The sequence below is a fragment of the Palaemon carinicauda genome, chromosome 10 (assembly GCF_036898095.1).
Source record: "Palaemon carinicauda isolate YSFRI2023 chromosome 10, ASM3689809v2, whole genome shotgun sequence".
NCBI classification, from domain to species: domain Eukaryota; kingdom Metazoa; phylum Arthropoda; class Malacostraca; order Decapoda; family Palaemonidae; genus Palaemon; species Palaemon carinicauda.
Window position 1 is genome coordinate 66,300,555 of NC_090734.1, and position 22,356 is coordinate 66,322,910.

At 46.9% G+C, this 22,356-nt stretch overlaps 1 protein-coding gene across 1 annotated transcript in view; it reads right to left on the minus strand.

Moving 5' to 3' along the window:
* Positions 1-22,356, minus strand: part of LOC137648623 (vesicle-fusing ATPase 1-like) — a 451,093-nt gene that overhangs the window by 282,594 nt on the left and 146,143 nt on the right. Inside the window, exon 2 of the mRNA XM_068381564.1 lies at positions 17,836-17,924. Within this exon, the coding sequence (XP_068237665.1) occupies positions 17,836-17,924 (89 nt within the window). The remainder of the gene's footprint in view (positions 1-17,835; positions 17,925-22,356) is intronic.

Consider the following 22,356-nt stretch of genomic DNA (forward strand, 5'->3'; position numbering starts at 1 on the left):
CAATGGTTAAATTATTAATATTAGTATTCTCAAAATCAAAATATAAAATAACGATACAAGTACTGTATTGTGAAACAATAACGATCGTCAAGAGTATTACATATCGTAAATTGACTGCATTGCGTCATTTTACATGCCATTGAACACTAGCACTTTTAACTATTTCACAAGATCATAATAGACCTTCCCGTTGCGAGAGATTATACTCTTTCGCCAAGGGCCATAAAGAAAATACAATAGGTTAAATGATTAACCCTTTTACCCCCAAAAGACGTACTGGTACGTTTCACAAAACTCATCCCTTTACCCCCATGGACGTACCGGTACGTCCTTGCAAAAAACTGCTATTTACATTTTTTTTCATAATTTTGATAATTTTTTGAGAAACTTCGGGCATTTTCCAAGAGAATGAGACCAACCTGACCTCTCTATGATGAAAATTAAGGCTGTTAGAGCAATTTTAAAAAAATATACTGCAAAATGTGCTTGAAAAAAAATAACCCCTGGGGGTTAAGGGCTGGAAAGTTCCAAATAGCCTGCGGGTAAAAGGGTTAATATTAGCATTCTCAAAATCGAAACATTAAATAACGATACAAGTATTGTGAAAACAAAAACGATCGTCAAGTTCCATGGCAAATTTTATTATCTGACATCTCCCTTAGTAGTACTACGACCATAAAATGACTGTACGCTCGTGAAATCTCTAAATAAATCGAAAATTGACTAAGGGAAATATACTAATAGGACAAATACATAGGCCTACTTGAAAATAATATATTTCCCTACATTATAAACATACTTATGCTTAGTAAGTTAATATTTTAAAAATTTCTTGCAAGAAAAGAAAATAATTCACATAATGCAAGTCATACTAAGAAGATTACATCACAGGATTGTGACATCATCGCGATGACGACTGAATTCCTTCAAGGCATTCAGATCTCGCTCTGCTAAGAGTTTACGTCACATAATTGTGACTTCACAATGTTTTAATGTATAAATGTTTTTCCTTCCATTATATCTTAAAGAGTAGTTTGTTAGTTAATAAAGTAGGGGGAAAAAAATTCCTTGATCCCTCAATCTTACGAACATAGAAAGAAAAATGATATTTTCATAATAAAATAAATTTTTGAACATACTTACCCGCTGGTTATATATAATAGCTTTATTCTTTCTGACCGGCAGAAAATTCAAAACTCGCGCCCATCACATCTATATGGCAGGTATACGCTAGCGCCACCATGGAGCTGGGCCGAACTATCCCTCCTAGTCTCAAATTTTTTTATGCCCATAGGTCTCTAGAGGGGAGGAAGGGGGGGATTTCAAGTTATATAACCAGCGGGTAAGTACAGTGAGCCCTCGCTACTTCGCGGTTCGACTATCGCGGATTCACGACTTCGCGGATTTTTTTCATAACGCATGTATATACATATATCGCGGATTTTCCGGAAATTTCAAAAATAGCCGCGATATATGAAGACCCCAAATATTTCGTTAATTCCATTAATAATTAGTAATATCTGCTCTTGCTGATGGTTCATTGCATTACATATGACATATAATTCAGTACAGAAAGAAATAAAACACGAAAAGAGAATGTGATCATATGATAATTCAGTATACGTAGTAAAATTAAATCGAACATGAAACGCAAATCAGATGCAGTCTGACTTTGTCATATTTGAATGGTGTAAGGCTGCTGATGGCTACTGCTGTACTACAAATGTAATGGATGTACATCTTTTCCATGAATCTTTTGTATGTATACGTAGTACTGCATCAAATAATAATCTTTGTTGCAAAAATCACATCTCGAATAAGCGTACATATCCTACAACAAAACAAGCGTAAAATAGCGTACGTAAAGCATATATACCGTGTATACATCCACTTAAATTGTAGCTTAAATACGGCATCCGATTTCATCAGCAAACCACTATTTTTGGGGGAAACATCATTTTATTGTAGAAAATTGCTACTCTTTAAATAGTTAGTGTGTACTTTTGTTTTTAAATTTCGGGTATTGTTGACTTCTTTTTGTTTTACTTTTGGCTGTGATCAGATCAGCTAACGTCTAACTGCCGGTCTCAAGAATATAAAACAATCAGAAAAAAAATCTCTCTCTCTCTCTCTCTCTCTCTCTCTCTCTGTGTGTGTGTGTGTGTGGTACTTTTCACTACCTCTCATTCCCTCTCATTCCTTACCTCTATCTCACTAACAAATGAAATCTTTGTTGCTTCACAAAGTTTCATTTATATTGAAAATCAATCATGATTCAATTTTCCTTACTTTCTCCAATCTCACACTGTCACATCGAACGTTATAGCAGTAACTTAATTGTTCGACAACTTTAAAAATCGGCCTAGTACTTGCTTCTTCTCTTACTTTTTTTTTTTTTTAGATGGTTTCATAATTGAGGGGGGTACAAGTTGACTTATAACTGTAGTTAGGAAAAGTATTTTGGATATGGAATGGAGAATCATCTTTAGTAACACTTTAGAATTATCGTAAATTATCATTCGGTCATTAGCGACAGTTTGTTATTGTTGATTAAACGCCAAAAAAAAAAAAAAAAAAAAATTGTTTTCCTGCTTTGCTACGTATGTAGGATTTTATATAGATACGGTAAATAATATTTGTAATAACATATTTACTAAAAGCTTTTAATATTATTTATCACTTTCATCATGCGCGTTTAATGCCTTCGTTTGTTTATTACGATCGAAGATGGAGCGTACAATAAACGAATGGAAGGTTTCCGTTTCAGGCAGCGTCATAAAGAAAAACATTATATAAATGGCATTCATTTCATTTATTTGGAAGTCCTAAGAAAAATTAAGTAAAACATTGGTAATAACAAAATCAACATATAATCAATACTTGGTAAGATTGCTGTCGATGCAAAAACTAACCTATACACAGATGTGTAAATGCATCTGTTTCATCATTATGATCAGAGATAAACGTAAACAAAACAATGGTTGTCATTTTTTATCGTGCTTTTTGGCATGTTTAGGAAACGCATGATATAAAATCGCCTTTAATATTTGTGCCTGTTTTAGTTTAGGGTACTGTAGTACATGCATTAAGTGTTCTGTACATTAAAGGGTAGTTTGTTAACAGTACTACGTAAAGGGAAAGTTTTAAAAGTCTGAATATACATGTTAAATAAATACGTAAATATGGTGCCCCTACTTCACGGATTTTCAGCTATCGCGGCCGGGTTTGGAACCTATCTACCGCGATAAACGAGGGTTCACTGTATATTCAAAAATTTATTTTATTATGAAAATATAATTTTTAAACATTTAAACTTACCCGCTGGTTATATATAATAGCTGATTGACACCCTTGGTGGCGGGTCAGAGACAGCAAGATTAATGGAATTTCACTTAGGAGTTTATAAAACAAAAAACTTAGCTTAAGGGTTCATACCTATTTAGGACGCTGACTTGAATGGCTCTCTGCAATCATAAGTCTGCTGTCCTTGAGAACCAGCGACCCACCCGGGGGTCTGAAGAACTCTAGGAGCTGTCAAACGGTGAATAACCTAATGCTGACAGGACCTCAACTAATACCCTTGTTGCGGTCGCTCTCAAGGAACAATTGACTACCTGACTAAATCAAAGATTGCGGAAGATTGTCTAACAATTTCCTCCAATCCTAAAAATATATACAAGTTCCAAGAGGGGAAAAGGGTACTAGGGATTTAAGGGAGTGTAGTGCTACGAATGGTCCCAAAGTGTAGCAGTCCTCATAGAGAGTCTGGACACGTTTTGAATAATGTGATGCGAATACAGATTTACTTTTCCAAAACGTTGTATGCATTATACTTTGCAGAGAACGATTTTGTTTAAAGGCTACAGAAGTTGCCACTGCTCTAACTTCATGAGTTTTAACTTTTAACAGTTTAAGATCTGCCTCACCACAATGTGCGTGAGCATCTTTAATTAAAATTCTTATAAAATATGATAAGGCATTTTTTGACATAGGTAAAGAAGGTTTTTTTTACAGAACACCAAAGAGTGTCTGAACTGCCTCTTAAACATTTAGTCCTGTCTAAATATACTCATAACCCTTTTACCCCCAGGCTCTTTGGAAATTTCCAACCCTTAACCCCCAAGGGGTTATTTTTTTCCCAGCACATTTTGCAGTATATATTTTTTTAAATTGCTCTAACAGCCTTAATTTTGGTCATAGTGAGGTCAGGTTGGTCTCATTCTCTTGGAAAATGCCTGAATTTTTAAAAAAAATTATCAAAATTATGAAAAAAAAATGACAAATTCGAAGATAATTTTTATTTTTCCTAATCATACAAACCTTAGCTATTTACAATGGGTTTACCTTTTAGTGCAGCTGAAATGGCGAGCCATTAGAATTTAACGAGGGTGTATTACCCCCGCGCTAGTTAGCGGGGGGGGTAGGGGAGTGGTAGCTAGCTACCCCTCCCCCCCATCACACACAGATGAATGCTCACTTTCACTTAGAGGTAGGACTTGTCTTGGGGGACAGGGCTGGCGGGCAAATATGTGTAAATAGCTAAGGTTTGTATGGTTAGGAAAAATACAAATTATCTTCGAATTTGTCATTTGTTCCGTAACCGAAATACAAACCACGCTATTTACAATGGGTGACTTACCCATTAGGTAGGGTGGAAAGTCCCCAGCCATACTGGCTTTGGCTTTACCCGGGGACTGAGAATCCGAGTGAGTCGCACTCGAGAAAAGGAGTCCCTGCACCTCACAAGCTCCTTGCTCCGCAAGGAACCGTGTGGCCTACATAAGCTTGTGTGTGAAGGAAGAAGTGTGACCCGTCCTAGGCAGTTGACCTGGAGTTCCAGAAGGAATTCTGGGTTAGGACGTTCCCAATACCACCTCGTCAGGGTATGGGGGACGCGACAGTATTGACTCAATACTCGGAACACAAGGAAGCATGGTTTACCTGCAGAGGTTCGAGGTCAGCTATGCAGAGACCAGGATGCTGCTTCCCCGTAGAGGGGATGATGAAGAAAGAAGAAAGGGCCAGACATACTTCTTTCGTTCATGCAGACTAAAACCTGATAACAATGCCCTCAACCTTCTGCTACCTGTCCAAAAAGGAGCCTGAGGTTAGACCAGCTGTTGTGTAGCCACCACAGAGCGATAGAAAACGTATCGAGACTCCTGTGGGTCACGCCCTGCAGGAAGCGGGCTGCGAAGGTCATTAGACGCTTCCAGACTCCAGCTTGTAGCACCTGCGTCACAGAGTAGTATTACTCGAAGGCGAGGGACGTTGCGATGTATCCAACATCGCGCTGTAGGGCGACGTGACGGGGGAGGGTCTGGAGACAGGTCGAGATGAATGTCCTTGGTATACTGGTGACTCTCCCCCGTGTCCTCCTTGTGCTCCCAAATCGGCTGCAACTGAGGACAAACTGCAGCTGTTCCCAAAGCTAACCTCTCGATTCCTTTACTGGCAAGAAAGAGATGGTCTTGGGACATCAGATACAGAATGGAAACTCGGAAACTCGAAATCTTGAAGGAATTGGACCGAAGGGCCGGGACCCCCAGATTCTGAGTCTAGCCAACAACTCAGGAGCGAACCTGAATGTTGCCTTCCCCTCTTCCTTAGAAAGGGGGAGTCGTACGAGACCAAGAAGATTGCTTACACACTGGCCGTGGCCAGAGTGAGCAGGAGACCCAAGGCGGAATACAATCCGAGGCCTGTCGTAAAGGGTCTTGAGAAGATCTCTTAAAGGACTAAAAGTCCGAGCCATGCTCCAAGTTGGATGTCTTCCTCCGACTAGGGCAGGGACGATCGTAGCTTCGCATGAGCGAGGAAAGATCCAGCGGGCAGGAAAAAGTTATTCCTTTAAGCCTGAAGGTTAGGGAAAGGCTGAGCGACAGGCTTCATTGCCGAGAGCGGAAAGGAGTTTCCTCCCGCCGAAAGGCAATAAGACCGTTATTGCTGGAGAAGAGGCCTCAAGGGAAGAGGTATATCTCCCACGGCACCAACCACCTTAGACTCTCCACTTTGCCTGGAAGACCCCTGCGGATGACTATCGCAGATGACGCGACCTCCGTACCGCGACTGTAGCGGGTTGTCTCTTCTTGAGGAGGAGGCGTAGTGTCTCCAGGCATGAAGCCGAAGCGACGCCCCGGTTCGGGAGAGATGTCGCAGTGTGGTTGTTTGAGTAGTCTGCGCCGTGGGAGAAGCTCTCCCGGGAGTTCCGTCAGGGGAAGCAGAGGGTCCAGAAACCGTTCTGCGCATAGTCCCAGTGGAGCTCTCCCATTGAAAGGTTGACAGACAACCTGGTCTTGTTGAGACCCATTGTCCACAGACAAAAAGGAGGGAAGACGCAGGCGTCGAAGTTGTCCCACCATCACCGGAATGCATCTTGCCAGAGTCTCGGGGTCTGAGACTGGGGGGAAGAACAGCGGAAGCTTGAGGTTCCAAGCTGTCGCGATCAGGTCCCCCAGACCAGGACTTGCTGGTTACCCAAGGTCAAAGACCCCCAGGTACACTCTCTCTACGAGGCTCTGCTCGGATAGTCTGAGAGAACATTCCCCTGCCTGGAATGAGAGAGCCGATGGTGGTATTGAGAGAATCTCAATCATCCCGGTATCTCTACTGCAAAATGTGAAGGTGTGAAAATGCGTCCCCTGCTGGTTAGAATACGCCAGAATCATGAAGTCGACGCGCACGGGGCGACTCGGCAGGAGCTGTAGAGGGGCCAGACTAAGGCCCCTAAGCCTGCCTGAATGATGGAGAGGTATCCTTCAGGTCTTGACCATAGGCCTGGACCGGAACATGCCCCCCCCCCCCTTTCCTTTGACGAGTCCGAGAACAGCATCAAGAATGTGGGGAAAGGACGAGAATATCCACTACCATCAAGAAGCTCCATAGGTCAACACCCATTGCAGGTCTAATAGTTCCGCTGGTCCCATAGGGGCCAGGAAGTCCGGTTAAACGTTGCCTGAAGCCACCGGAAATTGGACCGCCCCACATGGAACTTATCCTGAGGCGACCGTTCGGACTATAGACGGGTCAATGAGAAAAGGAGAACTAGGAAACGTTCCAAGGTAGGGCTGAAAGCTCTGCTTGACTGAGAACAGGTACTGCGACTCTCCTCAGTCTTGCCACAGTCAACTGAAAGGAAGGCTCGGAGGATGTGGTAACAGAATCTGGCGTCCCCAGGTGGTCACCCATCCAATTACTGACCAGAACCGACGTTGCTTAACCTCGCTGGACGGACGAGAAGCGGGGTTTCCAACGTGGTAAGGCTGTTGACTCAATAACATGGCCAGATACTCCAGATGTTGAGGCAGAGGAAGAGAAGGCTCCAAGCAAAATACCATGAACCCACACTCATGGTAAGCATCCGGAAGCTTGTCCCGGCGCTGAAGAAGGTCGAACCCGAGCCTACCGGAGTTGACCAGCCCTCCAAACAGCAGAGGAGGCGGAAGCCTGCACCTGAGCGGCCATGAGGAAGGCAGGGAGAGTTCTCTGGGGAAAAAAACCTGCTATGCCACGGCGGGATAGCCACACTGCATCATAAGCAGGAATACTTGCAGTCTAGGCTGAATTCGACGAGCTCCCTGGAAGATGGATGGAATGGAAACTGAAAGTACCCGTGCTTACGATCCAGGGTTTAAGGAGTCCTGTCGCCTCGTTACCAGTCTGATCGATTCTGCTGTTCTACACTGGACGAAGTTTGTTCGACATACTTGATCAGGGCTGAGAGGTCGACTACGGAACTCCCCTCTCAGACCCTTCCTTACAAGAAAGGATTGACTGAAGAGGCCGGGGGTGAAGCCGTCGATGATCCTATGGAAGACCTTCGCCTAAGGTATGGATCATTCTGCCCAACCGGGCAACTCTTGCTGACGCTATGGCATAGGGGTTCAGAGACACTGAATTCGCTGACAGAGACGGCAGGCGTGATATCCTTGGCTGATCACAGAGATTGTGCGGGAATGGGCATCGGGAAGCTGTCATTCGGATGAGTAACCTTAAGCATCCTCCCAGCGAAAAACCTGCAATCCTAGAGTTCGTGAACTCTGCCGCTCCTTTTAGGACTATGCCCCCCCGGGGGAGCCTCCCGTGCCATCTGTTCCTGACAGGAGGAAACTGCAATTGGACACCTTGTCCCAGTTGTCGTAGCCGATAACTTAGGCCAACGTGGTTGAAAGAAAAGGGCGCTGGAGCCCTGCAGAGTCTGGAAGAAAGCGCCTTGGAGGAGTGAAAACGGAAGTCGATTTCCTCCGCACAGCCGCTGTCTAAGTCTCTGTCCTTGGGCACAAACAGACCACAGATGAGACACCCGAAGGAAGCCCTCAGTCAGCGCGTCCAGATGGTACAACATCGAGCTTGTCCGCAAGTTAGATACTTAACGACGAAAGGCCAAGGTGCCTGAGCTCAAGAGGAGGAAAGTACCCATGATCTTCCTGTAGCTTCCTTGAACCAAACCTCGGACCGTAACCGAGGAGGGAAAGGACCTGGTAAGCCCCCAGAGGAAGGGGTAAGCAGTCACCCCTTGTCCAATGGAGAAATCTCGAACGGAAAGCACCCCCGCCAAAAATCCTTCCAGGGAATGACGGGGAAGGACTAACCCAGGTTCTGGAAAGAGGAGTGTTGCTCAGACCTCCCTGAAGTTTCTCCTATTCTTGCAAGTGCCATGCTCTGCGTTTACGGGGTGAGGCCGTGTTCTGGAAATACGCTCCAGAAGAACTCGCCAGGCTGGCCATGCTGCGAAAACCCCAATGGGAATCGTGGTCGCAATCGCCCTGGAGCTCGCGCGATGGTAATTCAAAGATTTGCGCGTGGGCAAACGTGGAAGCGCCCATGCGCGGTAACGCAGGAACGCAAACGAAGGTGAGCGAAGGAGCGCAGAAGGAGGGCGAGCGTGGTAGGAAGGGCGAGAGCTGGTGGTCGGCGAGCGATAACCCATAGACGACCAATGGATACTGCAAGAAATAAGCCGACGTTTGTGCGAAGAAACACTGTAGGTTCGAGCAACGGAACACCGTCGGTTCGCGCGACGGAACACCGTCGGTTCGCGCGACGGAACACCGTCCATCCGCGCGACGGAAAACCGTTGGTTCGCACGCGGGCGAACATTGGAGAGCATGGGCGCGGACGCGCATGAGCGTAGACGTGCAGGCACGTGGGCGTGTGGGCGCGCAGGCGAATGATCGCGCGGGCGCACAGGCAAGCGGTCGCGCAGGCGAACGGTCGCGCAGGCGAACGGTCGCGCAGACGAACGGTCGCGCAGGCGAACAGTCGCGCGGGCGCGCAGGTGAACGGTCGCGCGGGCGCGCAGGCGAACAGTCGCGCGGGCGCACAGGCGAACGGTCGCGCAGGCGAGCGGTCACGAGGGTGGGCAGGTGAATGAGCGCGAGTCCGAGGCGGCGAACGCAAGCGTTAGCGTGATGGCGAGGAAACGCGCTGCCGCGTGGGCGAGGAAGACCGCTGGCGATATGGATCAACAGGCGATCGGTGGTGAGTTGGTGAGCGCTAACGCGCAGGTTGGCGATGGCGCGTTGTGGCATGCCGACGCGATGGCGAGCAGCATGTGCAGGTGAGCGATCGCGCGATGGGGAGCAGCATGCGAAGGTGAGCGATCGCGAGCAGCATGCGCAGGTGGGCGACCGAGCGATGTTGATCAGCATGCGCAGGTGGGCGGTCGCGCGATGGCGATCAGCATGCGCAGGTGGGCGGTCGCGCGATGGCGATCAGCATGCGCAGGTGGGCGGTCGCGCGATGGCGATCAGCATGCGCAGGTGGGCGGTCGCGCGATGGCGATCAGCATGCGCAGGTGGGCGGTCGCGCGATGGCGATCAGCATGCGCAGGTGGGCGGTCGCGCGATGGCGATCAGCATCCGCAGGTGGGCGGTCGCGCGATGGCGATCAGCATCCGCAGGTGGGCAGTCGCGCGATGGCGAGCAGCATCCGCAGGTGGGCGGTCGCGCGATGGCGAGCAGCATGCGCAGGTGAGCTAGTAGCTGGCGAACCATGTTCCTTCAGAAGTGTTGGAGAACGTTGGCGTGCCGGCTGTAACACACGCGGGCGATCCGGAGATCGCCGAGAGACAGGTGATCGCTGGCGAGCTGATGATCGCTGATGAGCAGAAGGCAACGCGTGGAAGCCTGCGCATAGAAGAAGAGTCCTTGACCCCGACCTGAACCGAAGTTCTAGATCGCGAGGGCGAACGTGGGCGCACAGGGCGCGTAACAGGAACCAACAGGAACAGCAGGGATGATCATCATGAGAGCGCTGACGAACAGGAGAGCGCTGATGAGCAGGAGAGCGCCTGTGCGCTAACACTGAGCAGGAGCAGGAGAGAACACAGCAGAAGGGCGCGCAGGGGAACCCTGACACGCAAGGGAAGAACCCCCGTGGGAGGCAACCCTTTGCCCCGAAGGGATCGTCGTCCGTCGGGAGACTGATGTCCGTCAGAAGACCGTTGTCTGTCCGCCGGGAGACTGATGTCCGTCGGAAGACCATTGTCTGTCCGCCGGGAGACTGATGTCCGTCGGAAGACCGTTGTCCGTCGGGAAGACCGTTGCCCGTCGGAAGACGAGATCAGACTGCTGTCCATCTGCACCAAGGCGGAAGATCAAGAAAAAGGAGTTGTAGGCTGCAAACGGAGATTCAAAAAGGCGCCTCTTAGCACCCTTATAGGGAGATGAGAGGCCCTTACGATGAGGCGGACGGTGGGCCTTACGGCGAGGGAGGCCAACAACAACAGCAACAGAAGAATCCTCCGAAGAGGAGTCTCTATGAGTGTACTCTCTCGCGAACGAAAGAGAAACACTTCGTAGAAGAGACTGGTCAGCCAGTGACCTAAAAGGAGCAATCCTCCGAAGAGGAGCTCCTGCAGTTGCCCAGCCCCTTGAGCGAAACTGCAGGTGTGACCGCTCAGCACCAAGAGCATAGTCGCACAAAAAAGGCAAGAGAAGAACCCCCCAAAAGGGGAAAAACTCAAGCCTGGACAGGAAAAACTTCCTTCGGAAGGAAAGTTACCCGCCCAAGGAGGCAAGCCTCCTGAGAGTTCTAAAATGAACTGGAGAGCTGTCCGTCGTCACGGGAGTACTTCCAGTAGAAGGAGACACGCCCCTGACGAAAATACAAGGGGGGAGGCAGCAACAGCCGAATCCCCAGGCCTCAACAAGACAGCTCACACCGTTGCCATATTACAGAAACGAACTTGATCGGTAACTGTAAAAAAATAAAACAAAAAACATTAGTACACATTCATTCCCCCGGGAAGGCTCCGAAGAGGAATCCCGAGGGAAAGGAAACAAGAATTACACAACAGGCACGTGCCCTCACAACCACTTACACTCATGGAAGGAGAGCTGTAACCAAAACAGAATTATAACAATTATAATTATGTAACTATGTAATCATGTAATTAAAAATGAATGATCACTAAAGAAAGAACGAAAACCCCGAAAGGAATCGTTCTACAAGCTGAAAAAAAAAAAACAACTACAAATAGATTCATAAACTAATTGAGACAAACGTACGGCGTAGCAACCCCCCCACACGGAAAGGAAGCTACAAGGGCGTAGTAACACGTAGTAAAAGGGTGAACGACCTCAAGAGAGAGAGAGAGAAAGACATAAGTCAAACTCGATCGCCACCCATATAATTACGCCGTGGTGGCCTAACTGCCGAGGACTCCACGTAGATATCGTACACTACACACACAACTCTGAAAAGGAAACTTACTAAATTCTATACTCAAATATATATACAAACATGAAAACATGTTTACATATATATTGAGTAAATGAAAAGTAAGCGATTAAGTAAAGACAAAACAAACAATGGCTGCCAAGAGAGGACCAAGACACAGACGTCTGTCACAGTCCGAGCCAAAAGTGAAAGTGAGCATTCATCTGTGTGTGAGGGGGGGGAGGGGTAGCTAGCTACCACTCCCCTACCCCCCCGCTAACTAGCGCGGGGGTAATACACCCTCGTTAAATTCTAATGGCTCGCCATTTCAGCTGCGCTAAAAGGTAAACCCATTGTAAATAGCGTGGTTTGTATTTCGGTTACGGAACAATAATGTTTATAGCATTTTTTTGCAAGGACGTACCGGTACGTCCATGGGGGTAAAGGGATGGGTTTTGTGAAACGTACCAGTACGTCCTTTGGGGGTAAAAGGGTTAATGCTCTAACAGGACAAAGAACCTTCTCTATTTCGTCACCCACCAAATCAGAGAGATTAGCAATTTCAAAAGATTTTGGCCAAGGGTGAGAAGGACGTTCGTTTTTGGCTAGAAAATTAAGCTGCAGGGAGCATATAGCTTTCCCGTTTCTAAAGCCAACGTTTTTACTAAAAGCATGAACCTCACTGACTCTTTTAGCTGTTGCTAGGCTTACTAAAAATAGAGTCTTTAGAGTCAGATCTTTAAAAGAAGCAGAGCTCAAGGGTTCAAATCTGTCACTCATAAGAAATTTTAAAACCATGTCCAAATTCCAGGCTGGTGAATCTTGTTGACGTTTTTTAAAGGTTTCAAAGGATCTAAGCAGATCCTGAAGGTCATTGTTATTCGATAGGTCTAATTGTCTATGCCTAAAGGCCATTGCCAACATACTCCTATGTCCCTTAATGGTAGAGGAGGAGGAATTGTTCTTCCTTCTAAGTTCTAGAAAGAAATCGGCAATTTGAGCTATAGAGGTACTGGATGAAGAAACTGAGTTTGTTTTACACCATGCTCTAAAAACTTCCCACTTGGATTGGTACACTCTGATAGTTGAAGTTCTCCTTGCTCTAGCAATAGCCTTGGCTGCCTCCTTCTAAAATCCTCTAGATCTTGCGAGTTTTTCGATAGTCTGAAGGCAGTCAGACGTAGAGCTGGGAGATTTAGATGGTTTCTTGCCAAGTGGGGTTGTCTGAGAAGATCTATTCTCAATGGCAAGCTTCTTGTGATGTCCACCCTCCATTCCAGTACCTCTGTGAACCAACCTCTTGACGTCCAGAATGGGGCTATCAACGTCAATCTGGTTCCCTCGTGAGACACAAACTTTTGCAGAACTTTGTGCAGCACTTTGTAAGGTGGAAAAGCATACAGATCTAGATGTGACCAGTCCATCAGGAACGCGTCTATGTGTGACGCTTCGAGATCCGGAACTGGGGAGCAGTAATTCTCTAGTCTTTTGTTCTTTGAGGTTGTGAATAGATCCATCAGGGGATGACCCCATAATCGCCAAAGTTTCTTGCATACCTCTAAATGCAATGTCCACTCTGTGGGGAGAACTTGATTCCTCCTGCTGAGGCTGTCTGCCCTCACATTCCTTTCCCTTGAATGAATCTTGTTAATAGGGAAATATTTCTTTGATGTGCCCAAATGAGAAGCATTTTTGCTAACTCATAAAGAGGCCTGGAATGCGTTCCCCCTTGCTTCGCTATGTATGCCAAAGCTGTGGTATTGTCCGCATTGATTTGGATAACTTTGTTTCGTACTAGATTCTCGAACCCCTTGAGAGCTAATAGGACTGCCAACAGTTCCTTCTGGTTGATGTGGAGACTTAGTTGTTGATTTGTCCACAGACCCGAAATCTCTGACTTTCCCAGTGTTGCTACAACACTTCTCTACATTTACCAGAAGTCCTAACTCCTTTGCCAGGCTCATTGTTAGACGCAAATCCTCCAGACAGCGATTGAATGATGGGGCTTTTAGTAGCCAATCGTCCAAATACAGGGAGGCCCTGATGCCTCTTGAGTGGAGCATGCTTGCCACATTCATCATGATCTTTGTGAATATCAGAGGGGCGGTAGTGAGGCCGAAGCATAGGGCCTGGAATTGGAATACTTCCTACCTGTAGACAAACCTTAGATAACATTTGCAACTTGGGTGAATTGGAACATGAAAATAAGCATCCTGGAGGTCTAATGAGACCATCCAGTCTCCTTTCCTTACTGCCGCAAGAACTGAACTTTGGGATTCCATTGTAAATTTCGTCTTTTGGACATAGTTGTTGAGGGCACTTACGTCCAGGACTGGCCTCCATTCTCCCGAGTTCTTGGGAACCAGGAACAGCCTGTTGTAGATGCCTGGTGATTCTAAGTCCCTCACCCTCTCTATCGCCTCCTTCTCCAGCAAGAGGGACATTTGGAATTCTATGCCCTGCCTCTTTAATTCTTAATTGTATTTGGGAGAAAGATCCACCGGGTTTGAAATTAACGGGGGTTTTGAGATGAAAGGGATTTTGTAGCCCTTCTTTAAAACTTGGACAGACCATGGGTCTGCTCCCTTTTCCTCCCAGGTCTGCCAAAATTTGCGCAGCCTGGCCCCCACTGCTGTCAGACTCTGCTCCTGCCTGACCTAGAACCTCTTCTTGCTCTGGTCCTTCTACTATCAGGTCTGAAGCTGCTTCTACCGACTGTCTTTCCTTGGAAAAACTTTGTCGTTTGTGGGAATGTAGAATCATCCTTGAACCCACGAGAAGAAAAAGACGGAAGGACCTTCCTTGCCGACTTAGCGACCAGATCATGAGTAACCTTTTGAGTGAGGGCAGAAGCTACCTCCTTTACCAGTTCCTGAGGGAAAAGAGAAGGAGAAAGAGGAGCATAGAGCAACTCTGACCTTGGAACGGAGTGACCCCCACAGAGAGAAAGGAGCACATGGTCTCTCGCTTCTTAATCACCCCTGTTGTAAATAAGGCTGCCAATTCATATGAACCATCTCTTACAGCTTTGACCATGCAGGACATAATATGAATAAGATTAGGAGTCTCAGGGTCCTTTAAGCAGAGGCTTTCTTTCCCAAGGTACCCAGAGACCAGTCAAGAAAATTAAAAACTTCAAAAGCTCTATATATGCCTTTAAGAAGATGGTCGAATTCAATTATGGACCAGAAGATCTTCGTTCTCCTCATAGCCAAGCGGCGAGAAGAGTCCACCAAACTTGAGAAGTCGCCCTGAGCAGAGGCAGGAACTCCCAAACCTAAGACGCCTCCTGTTTCATACCAAATACTGGACTTGGAAGCTAACTTGGCTGGTGGAAAAGAGAAGTTTGTCTTTCCTGCAACTCTCTTAGACTGCATCCAGTTCTCCATTAATTTCAATGCTCTCTTAGAAGAGCGTGAGAGAACCATTTTAGTGAACCTTGATGTTTTTGAAGATAAACCAACTGTAAACTCCGATGGAGGGGAGCGAGGAGCTAAAGGAGTAAAGTTGTCAGGAAATAATTCTGAGAAAATCAGCATAATTTTCCTGAAATCAACAGAATGTTGTGTTGTTTTATTTCCTTCATCCTCAGAGGCAATGTCCAATGGTTCATCCAAGGATGAATGATCATCATGATCCTCTTCAGAAATAATAGCAGCAGGAGTAATCGCTTCTAGTTCTGAAAAGCGTCGCTTGCGCACGCGGGCGTCACGCACGGTCAAGTGGCTCAGCTTGTTTACTTGCTTGGCGTTCACTGAGGTTGCGCTTGGCGTCATGTTCGAGCGCATGCTCAACTGAAATGGACAAAGAGACCGTGACGTCTCCTGTCAAGCAGACCATGACGGTCTGCTTGACAGGAGACGTCACGGTCTCTTTGTTTTAAGTCACGCTTTACTAGGCGCGTCGCGTCACGTTCAGGCGCCTGGCGCGTGAATTCGCGCTCAGCTGCTTGGCGCTTGTCGTCGCGTTTAGAATGATGACCCCCAACGTCACGCTCATTCGTTTGACGTTTACTTTCAACAGAAATAGGTACTGCAATCAACAGAAATAGGTACTGCAAGAGTACTAGCAGACTTAAAAGCGGCAATTCTATCACCCCGATCAACATCGCGTGTAAAGGTAGGCCGCCTGTGCGACATCGCGTCACGATCTGAATCGTGACGAACCAACACTTTGTCGACTGCGGGCTGATAAGAATGCATAAAAGTTGATATTTGCTGCTTCATATCAAGCAGCGTAGACCACTTAGGATCCTGCTTAGGCCGCCTGTGCGACATCGTTTGCGAAACAGGAGTCGAAAGTTCCATAGCGAATTCTCCCTCTTCGTCGCTCTCATAACGCTCCTCATAAGCGGGAGATTGAATCTAGTCCGATGGAAGCGGTGGTGCAAGCACCGTAACCTCAGACTCAGGAATAATTTCTGATTCAGTCTGAATTATTCCGTCAATATCTGACGTTTTGTTAGACCGCTTAGGCGGAGAGCATTGAGTATGCAGCTGAAAGCTCTTTGGCGAGTCCCAATGACTACAACCAGGTCTTTGCGGTGAAGGATCGCGACCTTGCGCGCCTTCATCTGCCTTTCTTTTAAGGGGTCTGGAAGCTTGACGCCAGCTTTTTCCATGCTTAGCCTCATCCGAGGATGAGGATAAAAAACTAACCTCGCCTTTCCCATGGTGAGGGGGAGCGATCTGAGAAATAGATTCAACAGGAACGCTCGAAGGTACGTCTGCGCGTTTGATGACGCCTCTCGTTCCCTTTCGCCGATCGACTTTACTTCTCCCATGGGTCCGGGAGCTTGCAAGAGGTCTAAGGCTAGGTTAACGACAAGAACGCGCAGACGCACCCTCCACATCACTGAACACATTAACATCACTAATAATATTACCACCTCGGACAAAATTTGGTCTCTGTCTGCTGCTAGCGATTCCACTCTCGAACCAAGAGCCTGGATCGCTGTCATCATATCTTTCATTGTTGGTTCAGATTGAATAGGATTAGGTTCAGGATCTACCACTATCGGGGAATTAGGTTCAATGATATTTGAAAATGATACATCCCTTGAACGAGAGGAACTACGCCTAATTCTATCCCTTTCCAATTTACGAGAGTAGCGATCATAAGCTAACCATTGACTCTCGGATAATTCAAAACACTCTTGACATCTATCCTCAAAATTACATATTTTACCCCGACATTTAATGAAAATTGTATGGGGATCCACAGAGGCTTTTGGAAGCCGAGTTTTACACCCTTTAATGCACTTCCTATATGAAGGGGCGGGGTCAGCCATTTTGAAAATGTAAGTAGAGCGATCAATTCAAGCAAGGGTCAAAATTAATTCAAATTAATTCAAATCAGTAGATATCCAAGAGAATCCGTAAGCTAGTCCAATAAATGCGAAAGTCAAAACCAATAAACAATTGTACATCACTAAGAACACTGTTAATTCCTGATAAACGGCGAGTGAATTTCCAAAGCTTTTGCCAATATGGCGGCAGAAAGAAATCTGAGACTATGAGGGATAATTCGGCCTAGCTCCATGGTGGCCCTAGTGTATACCTGGCATATAGATGCGATAGGCGCGAGTTTTGAATTTTCTGCAGGTCAGAAAGAATAAAGCTATTATATACAACCAGCGGGTAAGTTTAAATGTTTAAAACAAATACATACATGCTCCCTGCTAATTACTGTGTGGGAACCAAGAGCAGCTCGAAAGCCGGTCTAGCCCCACATATAAAGTTTAACAACAGAGGAGCCGTCTTGAAAATCAAGTTAAATTAAACTGTCCAAGTTGGACCAACAAAAAACTATCCTATTCAATATCTTCAATAGTTGAAAGGCAGCGAAAGCCATTAACAATAATCAGACAAAAGGTACTTCACCAAATTGTAGAATACAGTAAAGTAATATATCAGCAAAACGAATTTCCTAAGTGTTGACTCGATCAACGACAGGGAATTTCTGAAGAATGTTGGGGATGGTTCTGGTAACCTATGAGAGATGGCGCTCATGTATGACTACCTACTGTCATGGCGGCGATTGCCGCGGAATTGAATTTCTGTCGTGCCGCGTCGAAACGTGGGATTTAAGCTATATATATGTAACTACCAGGGAAGTTACATATTTAAAAATTTGTTTTAAACAAAAAATCATAAAGTTTTATATGCTACTTACTTGACTTTCAAAGGAAAATCATTTTCATTTACTATGACACAGTTTGTGAAGGACAGCTCCTCATTCGGACACTTTGCCACTTTCATCATCTGAAATAAAATCCTATTTAAAAACATCATGTAATACAGTGCAACAAAGCCATTTAGAATATGTTATAAAACATTAACCAATTACTAAAATTCAATTTCAATTTTAATGAGGCTACATTTTCATTTTTAATGCCCCCTTACAGCAATTCAAAATAATAATCCCACACAAATTATATGACAAAAATAGGGGAAGTCCTCATAAAGAAATTTGTTGTTTAAATATTTTCCCAATACTATATTCACATGGTATGTGAATCAAACATGAAATTGGTGACAGGAAAAAAATTGTCTTCCTGCATTCCAGGATAGCCTGCTCAAAGAATTTACTTCTTCGGACTACAAGGTGTCACTAAATAACATTGGTGTCAAAATCCAGCTTCACTCTTCTTCTGAACCCCTCTAAAGCCTAGTTGTTCCATTACTCCATACAAACCTTCGCTATTTATAAAGGTATTACTTTCGGCGAAGCTGAAAGACGAGCCATAGGACTTTTAGCGAGGGATAACCACCCAACCCAATAATTAGCGGGAGGGGTGGGAGGTAGCCAGCTACCCTGCTCACTCACACACTTGACCTGAGCACCCACTTTGCTTTTGACTCGGTGGAGAACGGACGTTGCTGCTCTTCTCCTCCCCTGGCCTTTCTAACCTGCCATTGACTATGAACTTGATCATTTCTTTTCTTTCTCTTTTCAAAAAGTTTGTGACTCTTACTTACTGGCCTAATGCGTACCTGTCCCGGACCTGAGGGCTTCATCTGCAGTACCTTTATGTCCTCCGTAGAGACGGACCCGCACCATCTGTGTCTGTCCTGTAGTGGCCAGCGCTATGACCGGGACAAAAAACCGTCCTGAGTGACAGGAGTGGTCTGCCTCCCACAATAGCACCTCGACGTTCGTCATCACATTGGTCTACTGGCTTGATGGCTTCTCCGAGACACCTGGCGGCATGCAAGCACCGCCCATCAGGTAAGGAGCACGAGTCACTAAAGCGAGATGACCACCATTCTTCTTCTCTTCCTTCCAGGTCGACTCGTGATCGTCAACCTGTTCGTGAGTGCCGTGGAGACGACACCCATCGCCCTCCTCGGGACGATGTTCGTCATCAGATATCCCCTCTCCTACAAAAGGAGTTACAGGTGTCACATGGCGCACGCCCAGTCCCGTTACCATGCAAGAAGGAACCATCGAAGCTTCAGCATCTCTCTACACCGAGGGATCAGCTCTCATCTAAGACAGAGCTAGTTGTCAGAATCAATAAGGCAAGATGACCACCATTCTTCTTCTCTTCCTTCCAGGTCTACTCGTATTCATCAACCTGTTCGTGAGTGCCGTGGAGACGACACCCATCGCCATCCCAGGGACAATCTTTGTCGTCAGAGATCCCCTCTCCTACAAAAGGAGTTAAGGGTGTCACATGGCAGACGCCCAGTCCCCTTACCACGCAAGAGGGAACTATCGAAGCTTCAGCATACCTCTACACCGAGGGATCAGCTCTCCTCCAAGACAGAGCTAGTTGTCAAACCGGTGTCATCGGTACCAGGTAAGGAGTCTAACACCAGTTCTTTACAGGTTCCCAGACCTAAGGCTCCTGTTCCGAGCCGGGCAAAAGATCCTGCGGTCACCTTGTTTTGCTGTTAGGAGCCCGTATGGTTGGACACACTGGTCAGGGCAGTGTGTCACGCCGTTACAGGAGTCCCCCCGCAGACGCTGTCCATGGCCAACACTCCTAGGATTCCCCTGGCAACATCTGCTTCCTGCTCCATAGCCTCGCCGCCGTCTGAGGCTAAAGTGCCAGCCCACTCCACATTCGCTTCAGAGATTTTTTTCTCCCTTCTCAAAAGGAAACGGGGAACAATGGAACCAACTAGGTCAGAAGATCTGCCACAGGTGCAGTTGACACCAGTACTGAAAGCTAAAAAGAAAATGAAAATTAAGAACCCGACTCCTCCTCTGGGAGATACACTGCCTCGTTGTGTTAGCCGAGGCTTTCAATCTCCTAGGGCGATCTCTTTGATGGAATCGTTCCGCATCTCTCCTATCGAGGTGGTCTCCCCAGACCTCCGTCCAACTCTGAGAAAGATCTCACATTCGGACGTAATCCCTGTGCAAGAGAGAATCAACAACCTCCCAGGAAAGAGACAGCCTCCAGAATATTGCTTTTGGAGGAATACCTCCCTCCTTGCAGGAAACCTAAGGACACCAAGACCATCCCTAAGTCATTGGCTAGGGCCACTACACCTCAGCAAGAGAGGTCTCGAAGGGCCTCCCCTCCGCCTGTTAGAAAGTCTGCAAGCAAAGTTCCACCAGCAACCGAACCTGAACACTTTAACCCACCCTGTGTTCCTATGGGTGAGAGCGCTAAGGTGGATGACGTCATAGGTTATGGGGACGACTATCTCCACGAGGCTGCTAGCCCTGTGTTGACGGAAGCGGAGCAGAGTGAGTCAGAGCATGCCTACTGGCAGGTCTTGGCCTGCATGAGGGCAAGGACATGGTCCTTGACTATGTCTATGGCATGCTCAGACCTCCAAGGGCCAGTGCAGCCTTGCCCTGGTCCAAAGGAGTTAAAAGTGACTGTCGGAAGGCAATCTCTCAGATCACCAGCTCCCTCCATACAGGCTCTCCCTTGAAGCTCCTCTTGCTGCCTTTCGTGCAGTAGAGGAGGTACTGAGAGGTATCCAACAAACTCTTCCGGCATTGCTTCTAGACCACTCTGTGGAGGCTCTGACTAGAAGAGTTCCCTTTGAAAGGCTGTCTGGTCTCTCCGTGTCATTCTTGGCTTCGGAGATCATCAACCAGACGAAAGTCGCGAAGTATGCCATGCTAGCTACTTTGTGGCTGGACTTCTGGTTGGGGTCAGTGGGACATCTTATTAGGACCGAAGTCTGGTCCAAAATGTCCACCAAGAAGTCAAGGAAGACCTTCCTTCTGTCTGGCCCCCAGACTATTGAGTTCGTTTTTCACCAGGTAGTTAACCTGTGTACCAACACCATCCTTAGGCAGAGGAACTCAATAATAGAGTCCATCAACAGGTCCCACAAGCCGAAGTTGCGATGCTGAGAAACTACACTTTCGAGGGGAGTTCTCTCTTCGATCCGGAAGACATCGAGTGAGTGGTGGAGAGATGGAGATAGTCCAACCAGGATTTCCTTCTCTATAAGGCTCTGACAACGAGGCCCTACCGTGCTCCTCCATCACAGAATTAGAAACCTCAGACCAAACCGCCAACAAACAAGGCTAAGGCAACAACTTCTGCTTCGTCCAAGAGTGTCGAACAAACTCTTTCCCGACAAAGATCGCAAGGGTTCCAAGTCCTCCCGTAGAGGGAAGAGAAATAGGGATCCTGACCGAGGCTGCACCCACTAGGATGGGCAATCCTCCCACTTGTCCACCAGTGGGGGATGCCTCCATTTAAGCTGGCAGAGGTGGCTGCAGCTTAGGGCTGAACGCTGGACAATCTCCGTGATCAGTTCAGGTTATCACATCCCGTTCACTCAATCTCTCCCTCCGCTGACTCAGGATCCAGTTCCATCGAGCTCCTACGCGAAGGGATCCGCGAAGGAGCTGGCACTTCGGGCCATTTGGTGAAGGGCACTCTCTAAGAGGTTCTCGACGGGTCCCCAGGCTTCTTCCGTTGAACCTTTCTTGTGAAAAAGGCATATGGAGGCTGAAGACCAATCATCAACCTCTCGGCCTTGAACAAGTTTGTCAGAAAACTCCATACAAGATGAAGACGGCAGACACAGTCAGACGAGCAGTAAGACCACAGGACTTCATGTGCAAACTGAATCTCAAGGACGTATACTTCCAGATCCCAGTCCATTCATCTTAAAGGAAGTATCTAAGGGTCATACTCGACAACAAGCAATAACAGTTCAAGGAGCTGTGCTTTGGTCTTTCCACAGCACCCAGGTTTTCCCAAGGGTGTTTGCCCAAGTATCATTTTGGGTTCACAGGATCGGCATTCGTCTCCTAAGATATCTGGACGACTGGCTGATCCTAGCAGACTCGGCGGCTACCCTTCTTCGACACCGAGACAGACTTCTACCATTTTGCCAAGATCTGGGGATCGTGGTAAACCTCGGGAAGTAATCCCTACTCCCCTCTCAAACACTGGTATACCTGGGTATGACCATCGACACCAGATAGCAGAGAATCTTCCCATCAGACTTCAGAGTACACAGGCTGAAGAAAGTAACAATACCTTTCCTCATAAAAGAAGATCTACCAGCCCAACGCTGGTTGTGTTTCATATGTCACCTTCTATCCCTGGCCAGTCTAGTTCCCATTGGCCATGTCAGGATTTGATCTCTCCAGTGGTGGCTCAAGTCCGAGTGAAATCAGGCAAGCGATTTCCCAGACATCTTAGTACCAATAGGACAAGAGGAACAGACAGACCTCAGGTGGTGGCTGGCAGATGAGAACCTTCAC